The sequence below is a fragment of the Epinephelus lanceolatus genome, chromosome 1 (genome assembly GCF_041903045.1).
Source record: "Epinephelus lanceolatus isolate andai-2023 chromosome 1, ASM4190304v1, whole genome shotgun sequence".
Lineage (NCBI taxonomy): Eukaryota > Metazoa > Chordata > Actinopteri > Perciformes > Serranidae > Epinephelus > Epinephelus lanceolatus.
Genome location: NC_135734.1, coordinates 2,643,614 through 2,663,616, shown reverse-complemented (window position 1 = coordinate 2,663,616; position 20,003 = coordinate 2,643,614). Strand labels below are relative to the sequence as shown.

At 40.4% G+C, this 20,003-nt stretch overlaps 1 protein-coding gene across 2 annotated transcripts in view; it reads right to left on the bottom strand.

Moving 5' to 3' along the window:
- iqsec1b (IQ motif and Sec7 domain ArfGEF 1b) overlaps window positions 1–20,003 on the bottom strand; it is a 258,339-nt gene that overhangs the window by 161,250 nt on the left and 77,086 nt on the right. The window contains exon 1 of one of the 2 annotated variants that reach the window (XM_033633759.2): window positions 568–733. The exons of the other annotated variant lie outside the window; for it this stretch is intronic. Coding sequence (XP_033489650.2) covers window positions 568–605 — 38 coding nt within the window. The 5' untranslated portion in view covers window positions 606–733. Of the gene's footprint in view, window positions 1–567; window positions 734–20,003 lie in introns of those variants that run through there. 2 annotated transcript variants of the gene reach the window in all.

Below are 20,003 nucleotides of genomic sequence, written 5' to 3'. Positions count from 1 at the left end.
AACTGTAAAAGATAGAAGAAGAAAATAAAAAAGCAATCTTGCTTAAAATATTGAATAAATGTGACATCTTTAACTTTTTGCCTTTTGGAAATCAGGTCATCTTTTACCTTCTTAAGTATTCACGGTAAATGGAATTTTGACCAGGGGTACCCAAACTTTTGCATGCTGCTGTATAACTAAACAAGATTACAAATCTGAGCAGGCATTCAATAGTAACTTTTAGTACCTGACAGTGTTTGATAATACTCAAAGCTACAGACACATATCAGTAGTCACCATATATGAGCTTACACTGATATTGAGGTCTACATGGCTCCTATTGTCGACTGAGACCCACTGCTACAACATGGCAGCACGGCATCGATATGAAGGTCTAAGCTTCTTATCTACTAAAAGTTGTCATGCTGTGATCTTCCACATTGTTGAATCTATCCAAACTAGCTGAAAACAAGCTAATAATGAAGCACACTTCTTGAATCTGACAATACTGGGAAGTTGAACCAACCAAGCACACAGAGAATAGCAGTCTTTGTAAAGAAAAGCAGGGCCTCAGAAGATGAGACTTACTGTGGTGACTGTAACCTGCAGCTGGCATGGAGCGGCATTAATATCCTGATCAAGCCTCTATCCACCTAGGAGGAAGTTTGCCAGGGGTCCTGTCCCCTTCTAACCCTGGCACTCACAGATCTGCTGCCACAACGATGGATGTGGTAGCACGACTGTTGGCGGTGCCAGGAGGGACAAACGGAGAGAAAGGGAGAGAGTAGACACTAGTTGCTGTGCTTGTACCACTGGGCCTATAGGATTACTGGTAATGGGATTTTCCACTAATGGCTCTCTCTGACAGGTGGCGTCCCCATTTAGCTCAGTGGCTATAAAAACATCAGTGAGGTTTAAAGCTTTCCTTGGCAGTTTCAGCAAGCTGTTTTTGTCAGTGGTGAAAGTCTTTTTCTCATCAGTGAGCACAAAAACTTTCTGCTAATAAGTCATACCTTGTAGTATGATTATTTTATTGAAGATTATTGTATTCAAAATTATTGTTGTAAACATGAACAAATATGATATTATGTTATGTAATATGTTACAATTATTTATCTATTATCTATTTTTATCTTAAAATGACTTAATATGTGTGATTAAAACCAAATTTTTGCCAGGATGCTAAAAAGGCTTTAAAAACAAAAACGAAAACAGACTCTAAAAGTTTACTGACAGTTTTTAACCACAAAAATTTCCTAAGTTCCATGTTTGCCAGTAAATCATAATGGAAAGTGTAGGTCTCTTTTACTCCAGCGCTCAAGTTAAAAACCACTAACTGAAACATTCCCAGGCTTTCAGCCAAATTTCATCAGTCAATTGCATTTGCTCAAACATCCTTTCATTTCATTCATTTTCCATAACCGCTTATCCTGTTGGGGTCGCGGGGGTGCTGAAGCCTATCCCAGTTGACATTGGGCGAGAGGCAGGGTACACCCTGGACAGATCATCAAATTATCGCTAACATATAGAGACAGTCAACCATTCACGCTCACATTCATACCTAAGGCCAATTTAGAGTCATCAATTAACCTGACGTGCATGTCTTTGGATTTTGGGAGGAAGCCCACACTGACACGCGAAGAACATGCAAACTCTGCACAGAAAGGCTCCGGGGTTCAAACCAGGAACCCTCTTGCTGTGAGTCGACAATGCCAACCACTGCACTACCATCGCCCTTGCTCAAACATCAGCCACTGTTAACTAATTGAACAGCATTAACATAAAAAGCTTAGTGTTGTTTGTTTTCTGGTGTTAGTCCCCTTCTTGAAAGACCTGCCATTCAGCTCCAGAGTGGTGACAGGTTCCAATATTGTGTTTTAAAGGGGGATTTCAGTGATTTAGTTTTGAACTGCCACCTTTTTAGGAGACTTGCAAAAGGGCTACCCTCTTGCATTTTATCATAATTGTGCCTTTGACACTAAACAAGAATGAATGACTGAAAGAGTTGCACTTGAGATGATTCTCCGAATACTTTCAAGTCTTTGGTTTGCACTTGCACTTGTAGCTGCTAAGTCAGCAGCAGCTGTAGAATGGCTAGGAGTGCCTCGTACACACTACATGATATCAGCCCAATTATAGCCCGACGCAGCGTCGTACAGTGACGGCTCAGATTGTGAACGACAATGAGTGTCATACGAGATAACCCATCCTTTCATCTTGTGTAGTGTGTCAGTAGACGACAACCGCAGCAGCATCTGGGATGCCTCAGGACGTTAGGGTTAATGAGTACCGCCGTTAGCATCAAGCTAGCAAACAATGTTACTTCTTCACAATAGGACATAAGAGACATAAGAGATTTCTTCATAATGGAGACGGACGTATAGTAATAAAATTAAAAAATTGTGGCTTTTACTTACTTTTATCGGGAAACATTTACAGGAACTGTGTGGAGGATTCAGTGACTGTCATAGTTTGCATGCAGAATTTCAAATGTAGCTCCTGCCATCTGGTGGCACTCTTAACGTTACTACAACAACATTTCAGCTGGCACATGAACAGCCACAGTGACTGAAATAATAGTAACAATAATATTAATAATAATAAAAATAAAAATAGGACAATAATAACCTGATGACATCACACACGTAGTGAAAGACGACCGGGGATAATTGGTATGGACCATCATGTAGTGAGTCATGTCTGTCAGCCAAGTCACAGCATGATTTTATGACTCCACAATCGCGTAATGTGACATAGTGACTGTCAGAACAGACAAAAATGTTGTATAGTGTGAACCAGGCATAAGGCGGATGGTAAAGGTGTCAAAGTCTCTTGCCCTGTTACAAAAGTTACAAAAGGACTGATCACAAGAGTGTCTATATAATTTAAATAATAATACAGCTAATTTGCCAATATTTTACAATAGTAATGGTAATGGACCTGTATTTGTATAGTGCCTTTCTAATCATCCGACCACTCAGAGCGCTTTTTACACTACGAGTCACATTTACCCATTCATACACTGCTGGCCGAGGATACTATACAAGGTGCCAAGGTTTTTTTTTTTAAACACACTCATCCAGTCGGGGGCAATTTGGGGTTCAGTATCTTACTCAAGGCTTATTTCGAAATGCAGACAAGAGGAGATGGGAATTGAACCCCCGATCTTCCGATTGGTGGATGACCCACTCTTCCTCTGAGCCACAGTACCTAACTGTCAGCTAACTAGTCCATCTTGCAGTTATGTATAAGTGCTGCATGGCAATTTAGCATTAGCTACCTCACATGGCTGCACAAGAATTCACAACAGTTAGCCTATTATTAATGTTAGGTAAATTCTCTGAGGGCCCCCTAGGAGTCGCAGACCCCCTGTTAAAGACCCAGGTACTATATTTAAAGGGCCAGTGTGTAGGAGTTAGGGGGATATATTGGCAGAAATTGAGGATAATATACTAAGTATGTTTTCTTTAGTGTATAATGTGAAAAAAAAGGAATTGTTGTGTTCTTACCTTAGAATGAGCCATTTATATATCCATAGATAGCAGGTCTATGTTTATGGAGATCACCATGTTGCATAGCTATGTTTCTACAGTAGCCCAGAATGGACAAACCATACAATAGCTCCAGATAAGGCTGTTCGGTTTTTGGTGTTGGCTACCATTGTAAGAAGCCCAGCTGCAATGTGCAGTGCTGGAGTTACACTGATATGTAATGTGAAGATTTATTCAGTGTTTCTAGTGGTTTAAATCACCTGGTCCATTTGTTTTGGAGAGGCCTCTGTGTGGATACTTCGGCTTCTGGTGAAAACCTTCTGAATGTCTTGATCTTATGTTATTGGAGCAAAAAAGCTGACCTCACATAAGCATGTGTTGCAGTAGCCACCCACAGTGACATGCCAAAGTCTGTTGGAAATACATTGATTTGTAATATGAAAATGCATTATTTGGTGTTTTACCAGTTTAAAGTGGCAGGTCTGTTTGTTTAGGAAAGGAAGAGACCTCTGTGAATAATTCGGGTCATAGTAAAAACCTCCTGAGCGTCTGGATCAGAAAAAAAGGTGAGCACACATGTATTTGTGAGAGCACACAATAGCATGTTGGGGGTGAGCCCCAAGGTACCAAATAGTGTCCGAGAATCACTGATTTGTAAAGTGAAACTGCTTTACTCAGTGTTTTTAGCAATTCTAATCGCCTGGTGCATTTGTTTTGGAGAAGAAGAGACCTCTGTGGATAATGGCTTCCGATAAAAATGCCCTGAACAATGAACACTGAAAGAATTCTGGCCAGCAGAAGTTTTTAGCTGATTGCAATGTGCAATTCATTGCTGGAAGCCACCAAATCCTCCTAAATCGTACACACTTCACCTTTATAAGGACAGCTACCCCAAAATCAAAAAATCTGTAGTGCTATTAACAATCTAGTTCTAAGTGTAAGAGATATCAACCATAGAGATGTCTGCCTTCTCTTGAATATAATTTACGTAGATGGCACTTAGCTTGTGGTGCTGAAAGCACCAAACAAACAAAAAAAAATACCTCAACATCAATGTCTCTTTTCAGTAATCATGACCCAATTACTCAAAATAATCCACAGACAGGAACTATTTTTCTTTCTACTGAACTACACCCATCAACCGCATCACCGTGCAGGTTATGCGGTTGATGGGTGTAGTTTGGTAGAAAGAAAATAGTTTTTCAAATGTGTTTTTTGTTGTTGAGTTCCATCTAGGTCCATGACATTGGAGAGAAGACAGACATCTCTCCAGAAAATATCTCCAACAATCTGCAATTCACACCAAAACAATCTAGATTCATAAACACCACTACAGGTAAGAGGAAAAATATGCATTTTTGATTTTGGGATGAACTGTTTTTAAAGAGGGACTAATATTCAGAGGCAAAGAACATTAAAGTATGACTGAGCACAGCTGCCTGATGATATGCGCTCTTTGCTGTCTGTTTTAAACATGTATTTGGACTTTCATCAACATTTGGTTTTAACCCTGCAGCCAGTGCTGGCCTCACTGGGCTGACTAGTCAAGTAGTTTGCTCAAGAGCATCTGAATGGTGGCTTTTGTGGTTGCATCACTTTCAGAGGGAAAAGGATACAGTGAGGGAATTGCTTACATGTCCTTTACCACCCCTGCATCTCCATGTCTCTCCTCAACTGCATCTCTCCCTTGCAAATTAAATCAAACACGCATCATCTTCCTTCACCTGATGCTAAGTGAGAGGCAGAGAATGGCAGAAAAACAAGGGAGGCAGAGGGAGGGCTGGAGACAGAGAAAGACAACAATAGCTAGAGGCACGTCATAATGTAATGATGCTAATGAGGATAAAGCAGCTTGCTACCTTTTCTCCATAAGCCTCTGAAAGCAGGACAGCCTGTGACATCGCAGGGATCAGCAGCCCTGTTTCACACTTTGCAACATGAAGCAGTATGTGAGGGTGTTAATGCTATGCAGACGGACACAAACAAAACCTTACCAGAGGAAAGTTCTGGAAAACGTTGGGCCCTTTCCATCTTATTCCACTCCTTCAGTTACAGTCAATGAGTGGGTGGGAATAAAAGCAGGAATAAAAAGATGCCGTTAGCTTCCTTCTGGCTTTAAAGGGACATTGTGTAACATTTTCAGTTGTTTACTGGCAAAATTGATGTCTGCATTCATAAATATGTCATCATTGGTGTACTATTACCTCCACCAATAATCTGACTTATTCTCGTAAAAGGAGAATTTCGGATTTGTTTATACATTGTGCAGGTAAGTTGTCTGGGGGGTTCTATAATGTTTCACTATCTTGAGAATACATCCTCCAGCAAGGGACATACAGCCCCGCCCAAAGGAGAGGAGCAAGAGGCGCTTCACTACTACCCCGGCAGTACTGCAGCATAACAAAGTCCCACTCTTTGAGCATGATGCAGGATCATGCATATGCAGCATCATGGGAGACAGAATCCTCGTCGCCAAGAAAGCGCAAAAGGGAATCAAAAAGACAATGTGACTGGCAAATTCAAAAAACGAGGGTCAACACTGGGGTAGCCTTTCTCAGATAGAAAGAGCTGCTGAAGGAGAAAGGTAATGTAATCACAGGCCAGCAGTGATGCGAGGAGAGGGATGAGGTGTGTGAGGTTGAGCCACTTGTCAGTTGTCAAAAGACAAGACGTGATTGGTTTGTTTCGGTTTATTATTATTATTACTATTCAATCCGGTGTATTACCTGATTCTTTCAGTGACCACTCCATTGTTTTTTGTGTTTGGAAGATCAAAATGCCTCATCTTCCTCCTAAATTTATCAAAGTAAGAGTAACTCCTTATTCATGACATTTTAAACATAAACTGGGAGAGGTTTCAGTTAATACCAAATGTTGAAGATGCGTGGCATTTCTTTTACACTGAGTTTGTTGAGGTTATAAATAAACATGCACCTTGGTCAACAATTAGAGTCAAGGGTAGACATTTACCATGGATCAAAGGAGGTCTTATTACTTTATTTAAACAAAGAGACAGGGCTTGGAAAAAATATCGAGCAACAAAGGATGCCTCTGATTGGAATGCCTATAAAGATTTGAGGAATAAATAAACTAAAACAAGAAATGCTGAATCCAGTTACTATAAAGATTGTCTAACTGCCAATTTTAAGAACCCAAAACAATTCTGGAAGATAATTAATAGTGTAACTAATAAATCTACAAAAAAAACCACTACTCATATTAGAATCAACGATGAAAGTATTAATGAATCATTATTAATTGCTGAGGCCTTTAGTCAGCATTTCTCATCAATTGGCAATTCTAGTTCTCGTAATCATTACTTTGATTTCACCTCGACTCATGTCCTATCATTTCCTCTGTCTGATCTGTTTAATTTATCTCTGATTACCTGTGAAACTCCCTCATCTTAGAAATGCGCCAGAGTAACCCCTCCACATAAAGGTGGCGACCCCCAAGATATTAACAACTATGGACCCATCTCAATTATTAATAGTATTGCAAAAATATTTGAAAAACTTATTTTTAATCAATTATCCAAATATCTAAATGATTGTAATATTCTATCTCCACACCAATCTGGTTTTCGACCCTACTTCTCGACGACCACTGCTCTTACAAAATTCACTAATGACATGTTATCTTCTTTTGACAATAACATGCCTACTGGTGCCATATTCATTGATCTATCAAAATCCTTCGATATGGTCAATCACTATCTCCTCTTGGACAAGCTGTTCTATTGGTCTCTCAACTGAATCCATTTTATTTTCTAATTCTTTTATTCTTTATTCTTTTATTTTCTAATTCTTTTTTTTCATTACAGAAGCCAGTGTGTCTCTTCAGGGCACTCAGTCAGACTTCAAGTCCATAGTTAAAGGTGTGGCACAAGGCTCATCCTTGGGCCCTCTTTTATATTCCATTTTTATTAACGATCTTCCACAAATCTGTTCCAACTGTCAAATTCATCTTTATGCTGATGACACTGTTATTTACTCTCCCAAACCTGAAATTTCACAAATTAAACACTCCTTAGAATCCAATTTTATTTTAGTTAAAAAATGGTTCTCATCAAACAAGCTTCTCCTGAATAAGAAAAAATCTTACAGCATGATATTGAGTACTTGATTAGATTCCTTATCCAAAGATTGGTCCTTAAATTTTCTTGATGGAGCACCATTGTAAAAAATTGATGAATTTAAATATCTGGGCCTCTGGCTTGACTCTCAATTATCTTTTAAACCTCATATTGATTCAGTTACAAAGAAAATCTACTGTCGTTTGAAACTATTGTATCGTTCCATTGATTGTTTTACATTACAGGTCTGTAAAAGAATCATAACATAATTAATACTCCCCATACTTGACTATGCAGATATTATCTATCAGAACACCACAGAAACAAATCTTTGCCCTCTTACAGTGTGTTCACACCGGGTGCGAGGCGAATTTTTCGCGCGATAAGATTACATACAAAGTCAATTTAAAGACGTGAATAGACGCGAATTTGTGCTGGCGGCGCGAATGACGCGAATGGCACGATGCGAATGACACGACGCGAATGGAGCAAACGCGAAATTCGCGTCATTCGCCTCTTCACGCAAGTTCAAAATATTGAACTCGAGTGAAATATTCGCTTGATGCTGTGTCAGGGCAGCCTATCAGCATTGAGATTTTCCTGTCGTCACCGACGTCACTGACGTGCTGCTGCCGTTGTAGTAAACAACATTCATTCAGGTGACATGTGACTTGCCGGATACAGTGAACATTTATTGATTTTCACACGCCAAAAACTGCCACTGTCTCGCTGTAGTAAACAACATCCATTCAGGCGACATGTGACTTGCCGGATACAGTGGATATTTATTGATTTTCACACGCAAAAAACTCACCGGAGAGGGATGGATATTTATTTTAGTGCTAATATTCAATGCAGGCTCCACTTCACCGACGGCGACTGGGATGCTCGCCCTCCCTGCAGGTGTCTGGGTTATGGAGAACGCAGGTAGCCTTCACACACTTCGCTGCCACATCTGGATGGACCTCAATGGTCAACAACTGCCCCGTGTTGTTCCGAAAATGGAGGACAAGCTAATAATAGCTGTTTGTGGCCACCCTGAGCTTTATGACGTTACGTCCCCAAATTATAAGCTTCGGAGCAAGAAGGACCTGGCGTGGAGGAAAGTGAGTGAGGAGGTCGGTCTGCCTGGTAAGTTTTGAAAATTGATTCCAACTACCGGCTGTACGTTTCTATCAACAAAGTTAGCACTAGCCTTAGCCCCAGTTAGCACAACCGATGTAGCTTGCTTTCTGGCTGGCATACTTGTCTGATTTACTAGCGGTGTGAACACATTGTTACTCGCGCGAATGACTCGCTTGAATGTCGCGAGTAAAAACAAATATTCCAGCAGTCAAACTCGCGCGAGTAGAACGAGGCGAATATTTGCGCCCAGTGTGAACACACTGTTACAGTACTCTACAATAGTCTCTGTAAATTTGTGTGAGATACTCTTATAGAACTCATCACTGTATTCTCTACGAGTCTCTGAATTGGTTAACTCCGAAAGCCCAAAGATATTTTCATTGGTTATTATTTATTCATAAATGCATTCACAATTTCTAATTCCTTACAGTACACAGTACAACCTAAGGCATACTGATCACCTCTTTTTCCTAACTCCGGTCATCGTGCATTCAATTCAAAGCTCCGTCTGATTGGAACAATCTTCCATGCCTGCTTAGGTCTATTTCTTCTTTTCACATTTTTAAAGCATCATTACTAATCCATTTACAAACATCCTGTTCTTGTTTCTGTTTTTTTTCTCCTTTTATACCATTGCGTTTGATCTACTGTAAGCATGAATTTTACTTGAAGGTATGTGTATAATTAATGAATGTTATTTTATCATTTTCTACTATTTTATTTTATTCATTTTATTCTTTTCTCTAAGTTGAGATATGGCTGGTTGTGGAGTAGCTGGAGTTAGGCAGCCTCGTCTGTTTGTGTCTGTGTAAGTGTGCGTGTGTATGTATATGTCCGGTAATGTGTTACACTGTATCTTTTCTCAATTTGACTTTGTATTGTTCGTATCATTTTGTGGAAGGAACCCCTCCAAAATGAGATGATCAATCTCAAGGAGCTATCCTGAATAAATAAATTTCAAATTTCAAATTTACACCTGCCCCAACAGCCCTACGTTGTAAACACAGCCAGCATGGTGAGGAGGGGTTTGTCAACTCACGTTGCGTGTGTCTGTGTAGGAGCCTGAATGAATACTTCATGAAATATCAAGCACACCCACAAGGAGGCAGGGATCATTTCATTATTCAACAGTAAATCTGGCATTCTATTGGTTGGGGGATTTTGACAGGGTTGTTACACAAAAAAATCCAAGCGCAGGGCAGAAATCTGAGAGCAGAAATTCTGTGAGTGCACCGAAACAGTTTGAGCGCGAGGAGAAAGGCTGAAGCTCGAGCAGGAAATCTGTGCAAGCAACATGGTATCTGAGTGCGAGCACACAGTTTGAGCAGAAACAGAGTAGATCCAAGCACAAGCAGAGGCTATTTGAGTGCGAGGGCAGGGTTTTTGAGCGTAAAATCAATAAATAATGCTCTCAAACTGATAGACCACTCTCTTGAATAAAGATAGGGATAAAGCTCCATAGGGGTCAACATTTTCAGGGTGTCACACGGCGGTACCAATTATGTTGGGAACAACAATATTAGGCCTCACCAAGGGGACACCATTAATGTTGTAAATTGGCTATCGGAAATAATTAATATTTATTAATAATAATTAAGAATTATGTTGAATAATGTGACTTAATTAACATTAAAGGACAACTTCGGTATTTTTCAACCTGGGCCCTATTTCCCCATGTGTATGTGTGCGTATGATTCATGGGTACAACTCGTTCTAAAATTGGTTCAGTATTGAGGGAGGCGGATGCAACCAGAGCCATGAAATGAGCTAAAACGGTAACGGGGGCAAATGTGTCCCGTATAAGTTTGCGCATTAAAAGTGCTTTTTTTCGCCACTGACCGGTTCAGATCGCCAGTGTTATGAGTGCTATGAGTGCTATGAGTGGAGTCAGCTGTCAGTCAGTGTTGGAGCAGAGAGGGGGAGGGCTGCCCCACTGGGTACTGTAAGTGAGTATGTGTGTATGAAGTGTGTGTTTTTTAGCCACTGACCAGTTCAGATCGCCAGTGCTATCTCTGTAAATAGCATACTAGCCTTTCCCTTACCTCTGGGCTGTGTGATGTCACGAGCTTTGCTCCACTGTGTCTGTAGCTCTCTCTACTCGTGGGACAGCCGTTTTCTTGAGGAAGAGGTGTTTCAGGATTGGATGTCTTCTCTTCTTCGGCTGGCAGTAGTCATCTTGGGAGAAGTGAGCACTGCAGACCCGATGGTCTGCAAGGCGCAGCGTCTGGAGAGGAGTGTTAGCATCCATTTGTAGCACAACTAGCCATAACTTCAGCATCTCACCATCCGACAAAGGCAGCCTATGAAAGCTGTACGGGGTGTTGCGCGACATCCTGTTCTTGCGTTTGGGAAAAAGGCCCGTTTATTTGAGCACTCCAAAAACTCCGGTAACACTCCAGGGGGTAGCACGTAAAAGAAAAACTCTGACTCTTCTGGCGTAACACACACACTTCATACACACATACTCACTTACAGTACCCAGCGGGGCCACCCTCCCCCTCTCTGCTCCAACACTGACTGACAGCTGACTCCACTCATTCACACTCACCACTGCCCCAGGGCCGCTACAATATGCTATCTACAGAGATAGCACTGGCGATCTGAACCGGTCAGTGGCAAAAAAAAGCACTTTTATACGGGACGCATTTGCCCCCGTTACCGTTTTAGCTCGTTCCGCGCCTCAATACTGAACCAATTTTAGAACGAGTGGTACCCATGAATCATACGCACACATACACATGGGGAAATAGAGCCCAGGTTGAAAAATACCGAAGGTATCCTTTAAATCACCTCGTGGGGCACCATCCCCGTAAAGGGAAAATGATAGCCAGTTAATGATATCAGTCTCATAAAACACGCTAAACTATTAATTTGGAGTTTTGATTAATAATTAAATTAATGACAATAACTATAATATAGTAACAATAAATTAACAGTAAAGCCTGAAGGATTTCGGAGTTCTTGACGCAGCAGAGGTTGACTATTCATTCACTCTTGTGCATCATTAAACAGGCAGCAGGTATGATTCCAAAGAATTATATTTATTCACAAAGTAAGCAAAGCAAAACCTAAACACACAAATTCTAACTATATACAAGCTTGGTGCGTGTGTGTGTGTGTGTGTGTGCGCGAGAGAGAGAGAGAGAGAGAGAGAGAGAGAGAGAGAGAGAGAGAGAGAGAGACAAAGGCAAGTGTGGTAATCAAAGAGCTGTTTGGCCTACAAAACAAAATGGCTGACAACAGAGAACTACAAGATGGCCAAATCAAAGATGGCTTTTTCACATTTTTTTATAAGTTCGAACCTAAATTTGAATTATTTTTAATTCATTAATTAATTAATTTTAATTCCACTATCATTAATAATTAATTAATACTATCAATAATATTGTATATCACGGCGAATCCCGTTCGGGCGGAGATGGCTCGCGCACAACCACGGCCAGAGTGGGACGCAGACCCCCAAATTCCACCAGATGCGTGTTGGTTGCGTCTGTGCACGCAACGGATAACTAGCGCAGCCGTTCCGCAACGGACCCGCATCCAGTGGAATTCCGGCAAGAGACGGAGGGAGAGGCACGGACGGAGGAGCCCGCTGCGCCAACACCACCCACTGCGATGTCCGCGATGTGTGACCTGTTCAGGGAGACCTACAGGGAGTGTTGCACCTGCTGCCTCCCTGCCTACCCTTTTTGAAGAAGAGATGAAACGTTACCAGAATGAGACACCACTACAAGCCGACCAGGATCCACTCTTGTGGTGGAAAACTACGCACTGAAGTATCCAAACATTGCTCAGATAGCGAGGCAGAAGTTGGTCATACCTGGCACTTCAGTGAGGTCAGAACGGGTGTTTCATCCGAGTGTCATGTTCATATTGCGCCAGCAATAAGCATCTTATTTTTTGTGTTGTTTTTTTTTGTAATAATAAATAAATAATAATAATAATAATAATAATAATAATAATAAATTCTAGTATTATTCGAACTCTAATAAATTAATTTGAAAATATTAGAACTCAATTTCATGGTGCTTTTGACAGTCCTATCATACGCACATGACGGCAGGAAGGGACGGCAGTGCGTGAATGGATTTACCCCTCCCACTTGTGGTAGTTTTACTGATATTTCTTATCCCGTGCGAATCGGCCATTAATATTACTGACGTCCTGTGGTAAAGTGACATTACCCCACGTGCCCATGTAAAACTAATCCCGTCCGAATAGTGCTTATGTGGATGTGCAAGAATCTGTCTGTGAACAGCATTAGCAAACTAAACACTTAGCTTTGGCAAAGCTGACTAACCAGTGACCTGACTGCAAACAATCACAACAATAACACAATGACAGCATTAAATCACATACAACAAGTTAAACAGTCTTGCTTAGCCTGTAAAGCTGTGATAAAGCTACGCCCAGTTGTTACGTTACCGATCCTTGAACGGATGGAAGAAAGAGTCACTTGGTGCTGCGCTGCTTTTGTTAGCTGGCAGAGGAAGGTCGGAAAGAACTGTGGTTCCAGATGCAGTTTTTATTGTGTCCTTTGTTCCAAAGGTGAAACTGTGAGGAAGCTGGTCACTCAGGGTCTTAACAGAGTTAGACACTGTGTGCTAACTCAACTTGGTTCTCCTTGTTGCTAGAAATTAATTGTAAACCGTGTGCTTGCAAATCTAACTTCTGTGGTTCAGGTTTGCCTCTGCCTTGGGCGTGGACAAATCGTGGACCAAGAAAAAGAGAGTCTGTGAGCATTTGCCCTCCCTTTAGTGGTTTGGGGCAATGGAGCAAGGGTCTGGGTCACATGTCACTGTAAAAGTCCTGTCCAATCAAGTCTGGTGACTGTTCTCACTGAGATGAGAAATAGCTCTCTTTGTCTGAAGAACAGAGCATGCAGAGAAGAGAAGCCTTCACATGTCCAGTTTAGATTTTAATAAATGACAAATCATCTGTGGTCCTGTGAATCCTAACAGTATGCAAGGGCATATTTTCCACTGGGGTTGGGGACGATATCCTATTTACAAATGACTGTGTTTCATTTTATGATTCTAATATAAAGATTCTATTGAGCAGGTGATACCTGATGCCAGAAGCATTATGTTTTCGGGTTGTTTACCCGTCTGTGCGTCCCAGTCACATGAACGTGATATCTCAAGAACACCTTGAGGGAAATTTGGCACAAACAACCACTTGGACTTAACAATGAACCAATCAGAATTTTTTGGTCAAAGGTCAATGTGACCTTGCATGCATCTCATTTTCGTGAACATGATATCTCAAAAACACCTGGAGGGAATTCCTTCAAATTTGAAGGACACATGTCCAATTGGACTCAAGAATGAACTGATTAGAATTTGGTGGTCAAAGGTCAAGGTCACAGTTAATTCAAGAATTGACATGTTATTATGGCAAAATTTCACACAAATGTCTAATGGAATAAAATAATGAACAATACGCACTAAAGAGTGACATCTTCACAGATACAGAGCACATGCGAAACTTACGACACAGCATGTTGGCTTGAGCATACAGCTTCCGACGCTGCCTATAGATATCCTTGTCATCAGACAGATCATTTGCAATAATATGGCCCAAATATGTAATCAATGAAGTACATGAACACTGTAGAATTTTGCCTATTATATTTATCTACAATTTCCTTTAGTGCAAAAATACATAAATCAGTGCAATGGAAAAAAATGGAAATAATAAGTTACAGCATCAGAAATAATGAATTTGAGCTAATGATGTAACTGCTTTGGATATCAGGAATATAACTACACTGCACACACAGATTTTATAAGATTTGGGCAGATATAAGAATTAATAATACATAGATACAGCCGTGAGAAGTAGTAGATGTAATACACTTAATGTTTGAACCGATCAAGGTCTCATTACCAACCAGACAATGTGGGCAGCTCCCTCAGAGCCCCAAAAGACCTGCATTAACCGTCTGACATTGAGTTGTTAGTCATTTTATTAATAGTCATTTTGTTTGGGAGAGTGAGTACATGCACTATGATGGCACAATATCTACATTTTTTTTAACTAACCTGTTTTGTAAACCACACCAAAAACAAATTGTTATTTTAAGGAGAGTATTTTGAATATGCCTTGTTAATATTTTTCAGGCCAAGGACCCCTCAACTGAGAGAAAGAGAAGGCGCAGGGACCTCCACCACAGTGGTGTCCTGACTTTTTTGAATAGATAGATAATGTGAAAATACCTGGAGGTCGGCTGCCTCTCACATCATATGTGTTATTAAAAAATAAATAAATAAATCACACACAAAAACGATGCAACTGTGTCATCTTTTAGCAAAAATGTAAAAACTTTCTACCCCTCCTGAAAGCAGTGGCCATCGCTGTAGACTTTACACTTCTCTGCTGAGGCCATATCTGCTACTTAGCAGGAAATGTCCACTGTTAGGTAACTGTTCCATTTGCTTGTTTACTGCCTGATTAAAAAACACATTAAATGTAACGTAAAATTGCTTGATAAAACAGTATTGTGTGGTGGACTACATATAGCATATTTCGAAAGACAAGCTACGGGTGGTTTAAAATTGGTCCACAGGCCATGATTGGCCCCCAGCCTGGACTTAGGACATGCCTGCTCTCCTACATATATTGTATAAAACTGAGTTGCACTTGAGATAATTCCCTAAATATTTTCAGGTCTTGTCTTGTTTGCACTTGCCTGTAGCTGCTGAGGCCCCAATCACACAGAGAGCTTTTTTCAGGTTGCAAAATGTGATGCCCACCGCACTGCCTTTTTTATTCTTAACTGAATGCCACTTGTTAAAAACACTTACTGTGGCTTTTTATTGTTTCCAGGCAACAACTCAATCACCTCCTTACCCTAATCTTCCTGTGAAATCCATCATTTATTTTATTTATTTCACAGTAGTTAGTAGTTAGTAAAATTCTCAGGCAGAGGGTACATCCTGTAGCTCTGGTTGAGGGTGAGAGGCTGTCAGAAAATAGCTTGTTGGGCACAGGGAAACGGAGATCTGTGTGGGTACGTGAGATCCTAAAAAGAGGGTGGATCACTGGGAGTACCACTAGTTGGTTCAGGAGCTTTGCGTCCATGATGGCCGTTTCCAGGCATATTTTAGGATGACTCAGGAGCAGTTTGACAACCAGCTGTCTATCGTTGGGCCTAGCATAACAAAAATGACTACCAACTACAGTCCATTGGTCCTGCCGAGCGACTGAACACCACCAGTTTCTCCTCCATTGTTTACCAACTGGAAATTTGTGGTTGTGACCACCACAGAAGGCCCACCTCTCAAATCATATGATTGGACAATGGGAAAAAAGTGAAAATGAGGCTCTGAGTTTTGCTTTTTCAACTCAAGGAGCTCAGAGCGCTCCGGCAAAAACACCAGGGGCAGTATCCACAAACATTCTGAGGGTACTCCTAACTTAGACTAAAAACTTTTAGTAAGGAGTCCTATCTTAGGAGTGATTTCAGAAAGTTCTAAGAGCAACTCTGAGCAAGGAGGGGACAGAAACTTTTATTTTGCTGAGGAGATGTGGTTGACCCTGTTGCTAGGTGTGATGCTTTCTTTAGAAAGATAATAATAGATGTGATTGGTTGTCACAGACACGCCCTTTTGTGAGCCTGCAAGGTGTGTGGACACACAGTGGAGATTAAATGAACTGCTGACTGTGAAAGTGTTTTCATTGTTAGTGTGATCATTCTGCTGATGGAAGGTTGAGACAGACAAAAGTCATCACTGCTGGGCTGTTGATTTTTTCCAGTTTTTCAAATATCTTAGTATTGTGATAATTAGGGGCCAGGCAGCCTAAGCTGCCAGGACCCTATTGTTTTGCTGCATGTTCTTGTTCTTCCTCTTCTTCTTCCGAGGAAATCCTACTTCCCATGCGCGAAAAATCACCAAAATTTGCACAAAGGTCCAGTCCCATGCCAGATTGCCTCAGCTGCAAAAACAGGCCAATAGTCCTGATGGTGGCGCTACAGCAAGCCTCTAAAGTTCAAAATTTTGAAAATTCACAACAAATCAACCATATGTGCTACAGATTTGCAACCTTCACCAAAATGTAGCCCCAATACTGATGAAACTTCTGTACATTTAAACCTATTGCAAATTATGAAGTCCATCACTGTTTTTTTCAAAAACTGTAAAACTTATTAAACCTATCTCCTCCCACAATTTTTGCTCAATTGACACCAAACTTGCTACAGAGCATCTTCAGACTGTCCTACACAAACAATCCACACAGATTTTTGATTTTTTGAAAATTGAGCGTACAGTGCATCAAAACGTTTGACTGTAAACGGTATTGTAAACATATACTTGCAAATTCTTGCTAAATACATTTTCAATGTTCATTAAAAAAAATGACAAAATTCATCATGGTAGGTGATGTTTGGAAAATATCAGAATTTTATCTCAAAATCTGAATTTTTTACAGCATTTTGAATTTCGCTCTTATGCGAACAATTGGAGTCACTGCAAAAATGGCATTTTTAAACATCAGTTTTTCACTTATGTAGCCAATAAATCATTGTTAAAAACAAATTACCAACATCTCCATGCTGTCTAGATGCAATTTGTGTATTTTCGGATTTTTGTCTTAATAACTGAATTTTTGACAGCCGTTTGAAATCTGCCTTTACACACTAACAGCTGCTGTCTTGCACACAGGTGACTGGCTTAGTCAATTTATGAAGCTACATGTGCCATTTCTGTTTGCCAATTAGCTCAGTGAGATAGAGGATGGTTCTTGGTGTTGAAGATTGTGCGTTCAAGCCTCAGCTTGTGCAACATTTCCATATGAGAAATCTCCCCAATCTTTTCATAAAGGCCCAGTCCCATGCCAGATGTCCTCAACTGGAAACAGTAGTCCTGATGGTGGTGCTACAGCAAGCCTCTAAATTTCAAAACTTTGAAAATTCATAACAAATCAACCATATGTGCTACATCTTTGGAACTTTCACTTTGAAATTTGCTTTTCCATGGCATGGATGGCTACTGTCTGGCACCCTGATGCTTGGCTTAGTCAAGTTGTGAAGCCACACATGAACTGTCACTTGCCAATTAGCTCAGTGAGATAGAAGACGGACCTCAGTCTCAGAAGTTGTGAGTTCAAGCCTCAGCTAAGGCAGAATGGACATTCTAATGTGAAAGTCCTATGTTCAGGCATCATGCTATGTGGACTAGAGACTGCCAAGGTTAAAATAATTATGATCTAGGCAGTTTCGCGGAGAGACAAATACTCTTTATCAACACTTTTCCCTGTTATCCCTTGTCTCTTTTCCCTGTTTATTTGGCTTAGCTATCAGCCAATATGCATAGTCTATCCAATAGCTACTTTTACATTTTAAAAACTGTTTTCATCTTTGTCACCATGGATAATGTTTAGCTATAAGCTAAATCAGGCCAGTTTGTTCATAATTGCTAGCAGTTAATGTTATTCTTACTTTCTTGTTCTTGAGTTTTTTCTTTCCTTTTTATATTATGAGTCTGATCACTTCAGCCACTCATCCACAATTTGAAGGGCATGCCATAATTATATGATGTAACTTCTATGCTTTGTTTTAGTGTGTGTGTTGCTCAGAATTGCCTAATTTTGCCTAAAATTGCCAGGCCCCGACCATTGCTACGCAGCAGCTATAATTTTATTTCTGCTGTTATTGCGTTATTTTGTTGGGTGGGAAATGTGTGCATATCTCAAATGAGATCGATCACAAACATTATCGCTGCACAATCGCATCTGTAGCATTTCATTTACTCACAGTCATTTTGTGTTTAGAGACCATTTCTTCGACCTCTTTGTGTTTCCAGCATTTTCTCCTCTGCTTAGGAAACTCTTAAGCCTCTTAAAACTCTTCATCCCTGCTACTAACAGTTTTTCACCTTTGAAGCTCTTTTAAGGGCTAAGATGCTTTGTGAATAACTTTTATCTTTACAACGACCTAGTCTTAACTTTAAGGGGAAATTCCAAGAAAACGGCACAATTCTAAGAATTTTCTTAGAATTTCGTCACTAGGAGCGACTCTTAGCACTAGGAAGCTTTGAAAATACGGCCCCAGGCACCTAGAGCACAGAAACACAAGACCCATAGCAATGCAAAAACAGCAGGCAAGAAGCTTCATTCTTATTAAAAACAATTACAAAATGCCACCTCCAGCTGCTAAAACACTTTCTGTGTAATCAGGGCCTAAGTCAGCAGCACATGTAGCATAGCTAGGTGTGTAAGCCTCATGTTTTGCACTTTTGCTGGTAGTTTCTCAGGTGGATGGTGTGTCAGACTCTCTTGTTCAGAAAATTACAAAACAATCCATTGTGGCCCAAAAGAATGTGTATACTCCTGACATAATAATACAGCTAATTGTGCTGCACAGTGATTGAGCATTAGCTAGCTCACATGATTGCACAAGTATTAATTGGTAACAGCATATCATTAATGTTGTGTATTGTCAGTTAAACAGGTTTTATGAATAGGTAAATGGTAAATGAACTGCTCTCATGTAGCTTCTTTTTAGTCCAACCATTCAAAGTTCTTTAACATGACATGTCACATTCACCCATTCACACACACATTCACATACTGGTAGCCAAGGCTACCATATGCAAAGTGCCACCTGCCACTCAGTAACCATTCACACACACACACACACACACACACACACACACACCAATGAAACAGCCATCAGGAGCATTTTGGTAATTACTATCTCACCCAAGGATACTTTGACATGCGGACTGGAGGAGCTGGGGATCGAGTTGCTGATCTTCTGATTGGTAGACAACACGCTCTGAGCCACAGCCGCCCTTATATTTTCTAATAATATGTTAATTCTTGTTAATGTGTATTTTCAGACACATTTTAAGTTTTGGAAAATAAAACAAAAACTTAAATTATCACGTTGTAACTCTGAGGACACCCTTGGGGTCACGGAACCCCTGTTGAAGACCCAGGCCTTACTGTAAAACATGTCTGGAGGGGATCCTTACAGTTTTTCTCGATTGTTTACACACATTTTCTGAAAGCATGCCTCATACTCTCAGAACTCTACACACAAATCAAAAAACATACACACAATGGGCAAAACCCCTCAATTCTCCTGCAAAATGAAACTTTGCATTCAAAACAATGCTATTTCTTCTCAAAATGGTATTTTGTTTTCAAATGACACACACAAACCATCATATGAATAGACATTTATAAGAACCAGTTGAACACTGATGTGCTCAAATGTAAAACACTATGATGAATGGAAAACACTTCTTCTCCATTCATCATAATGACTTAGGCCTTTTTTTTTGTTCATTGTTACACTTACTACAGACAGTACATACATAAGTGTG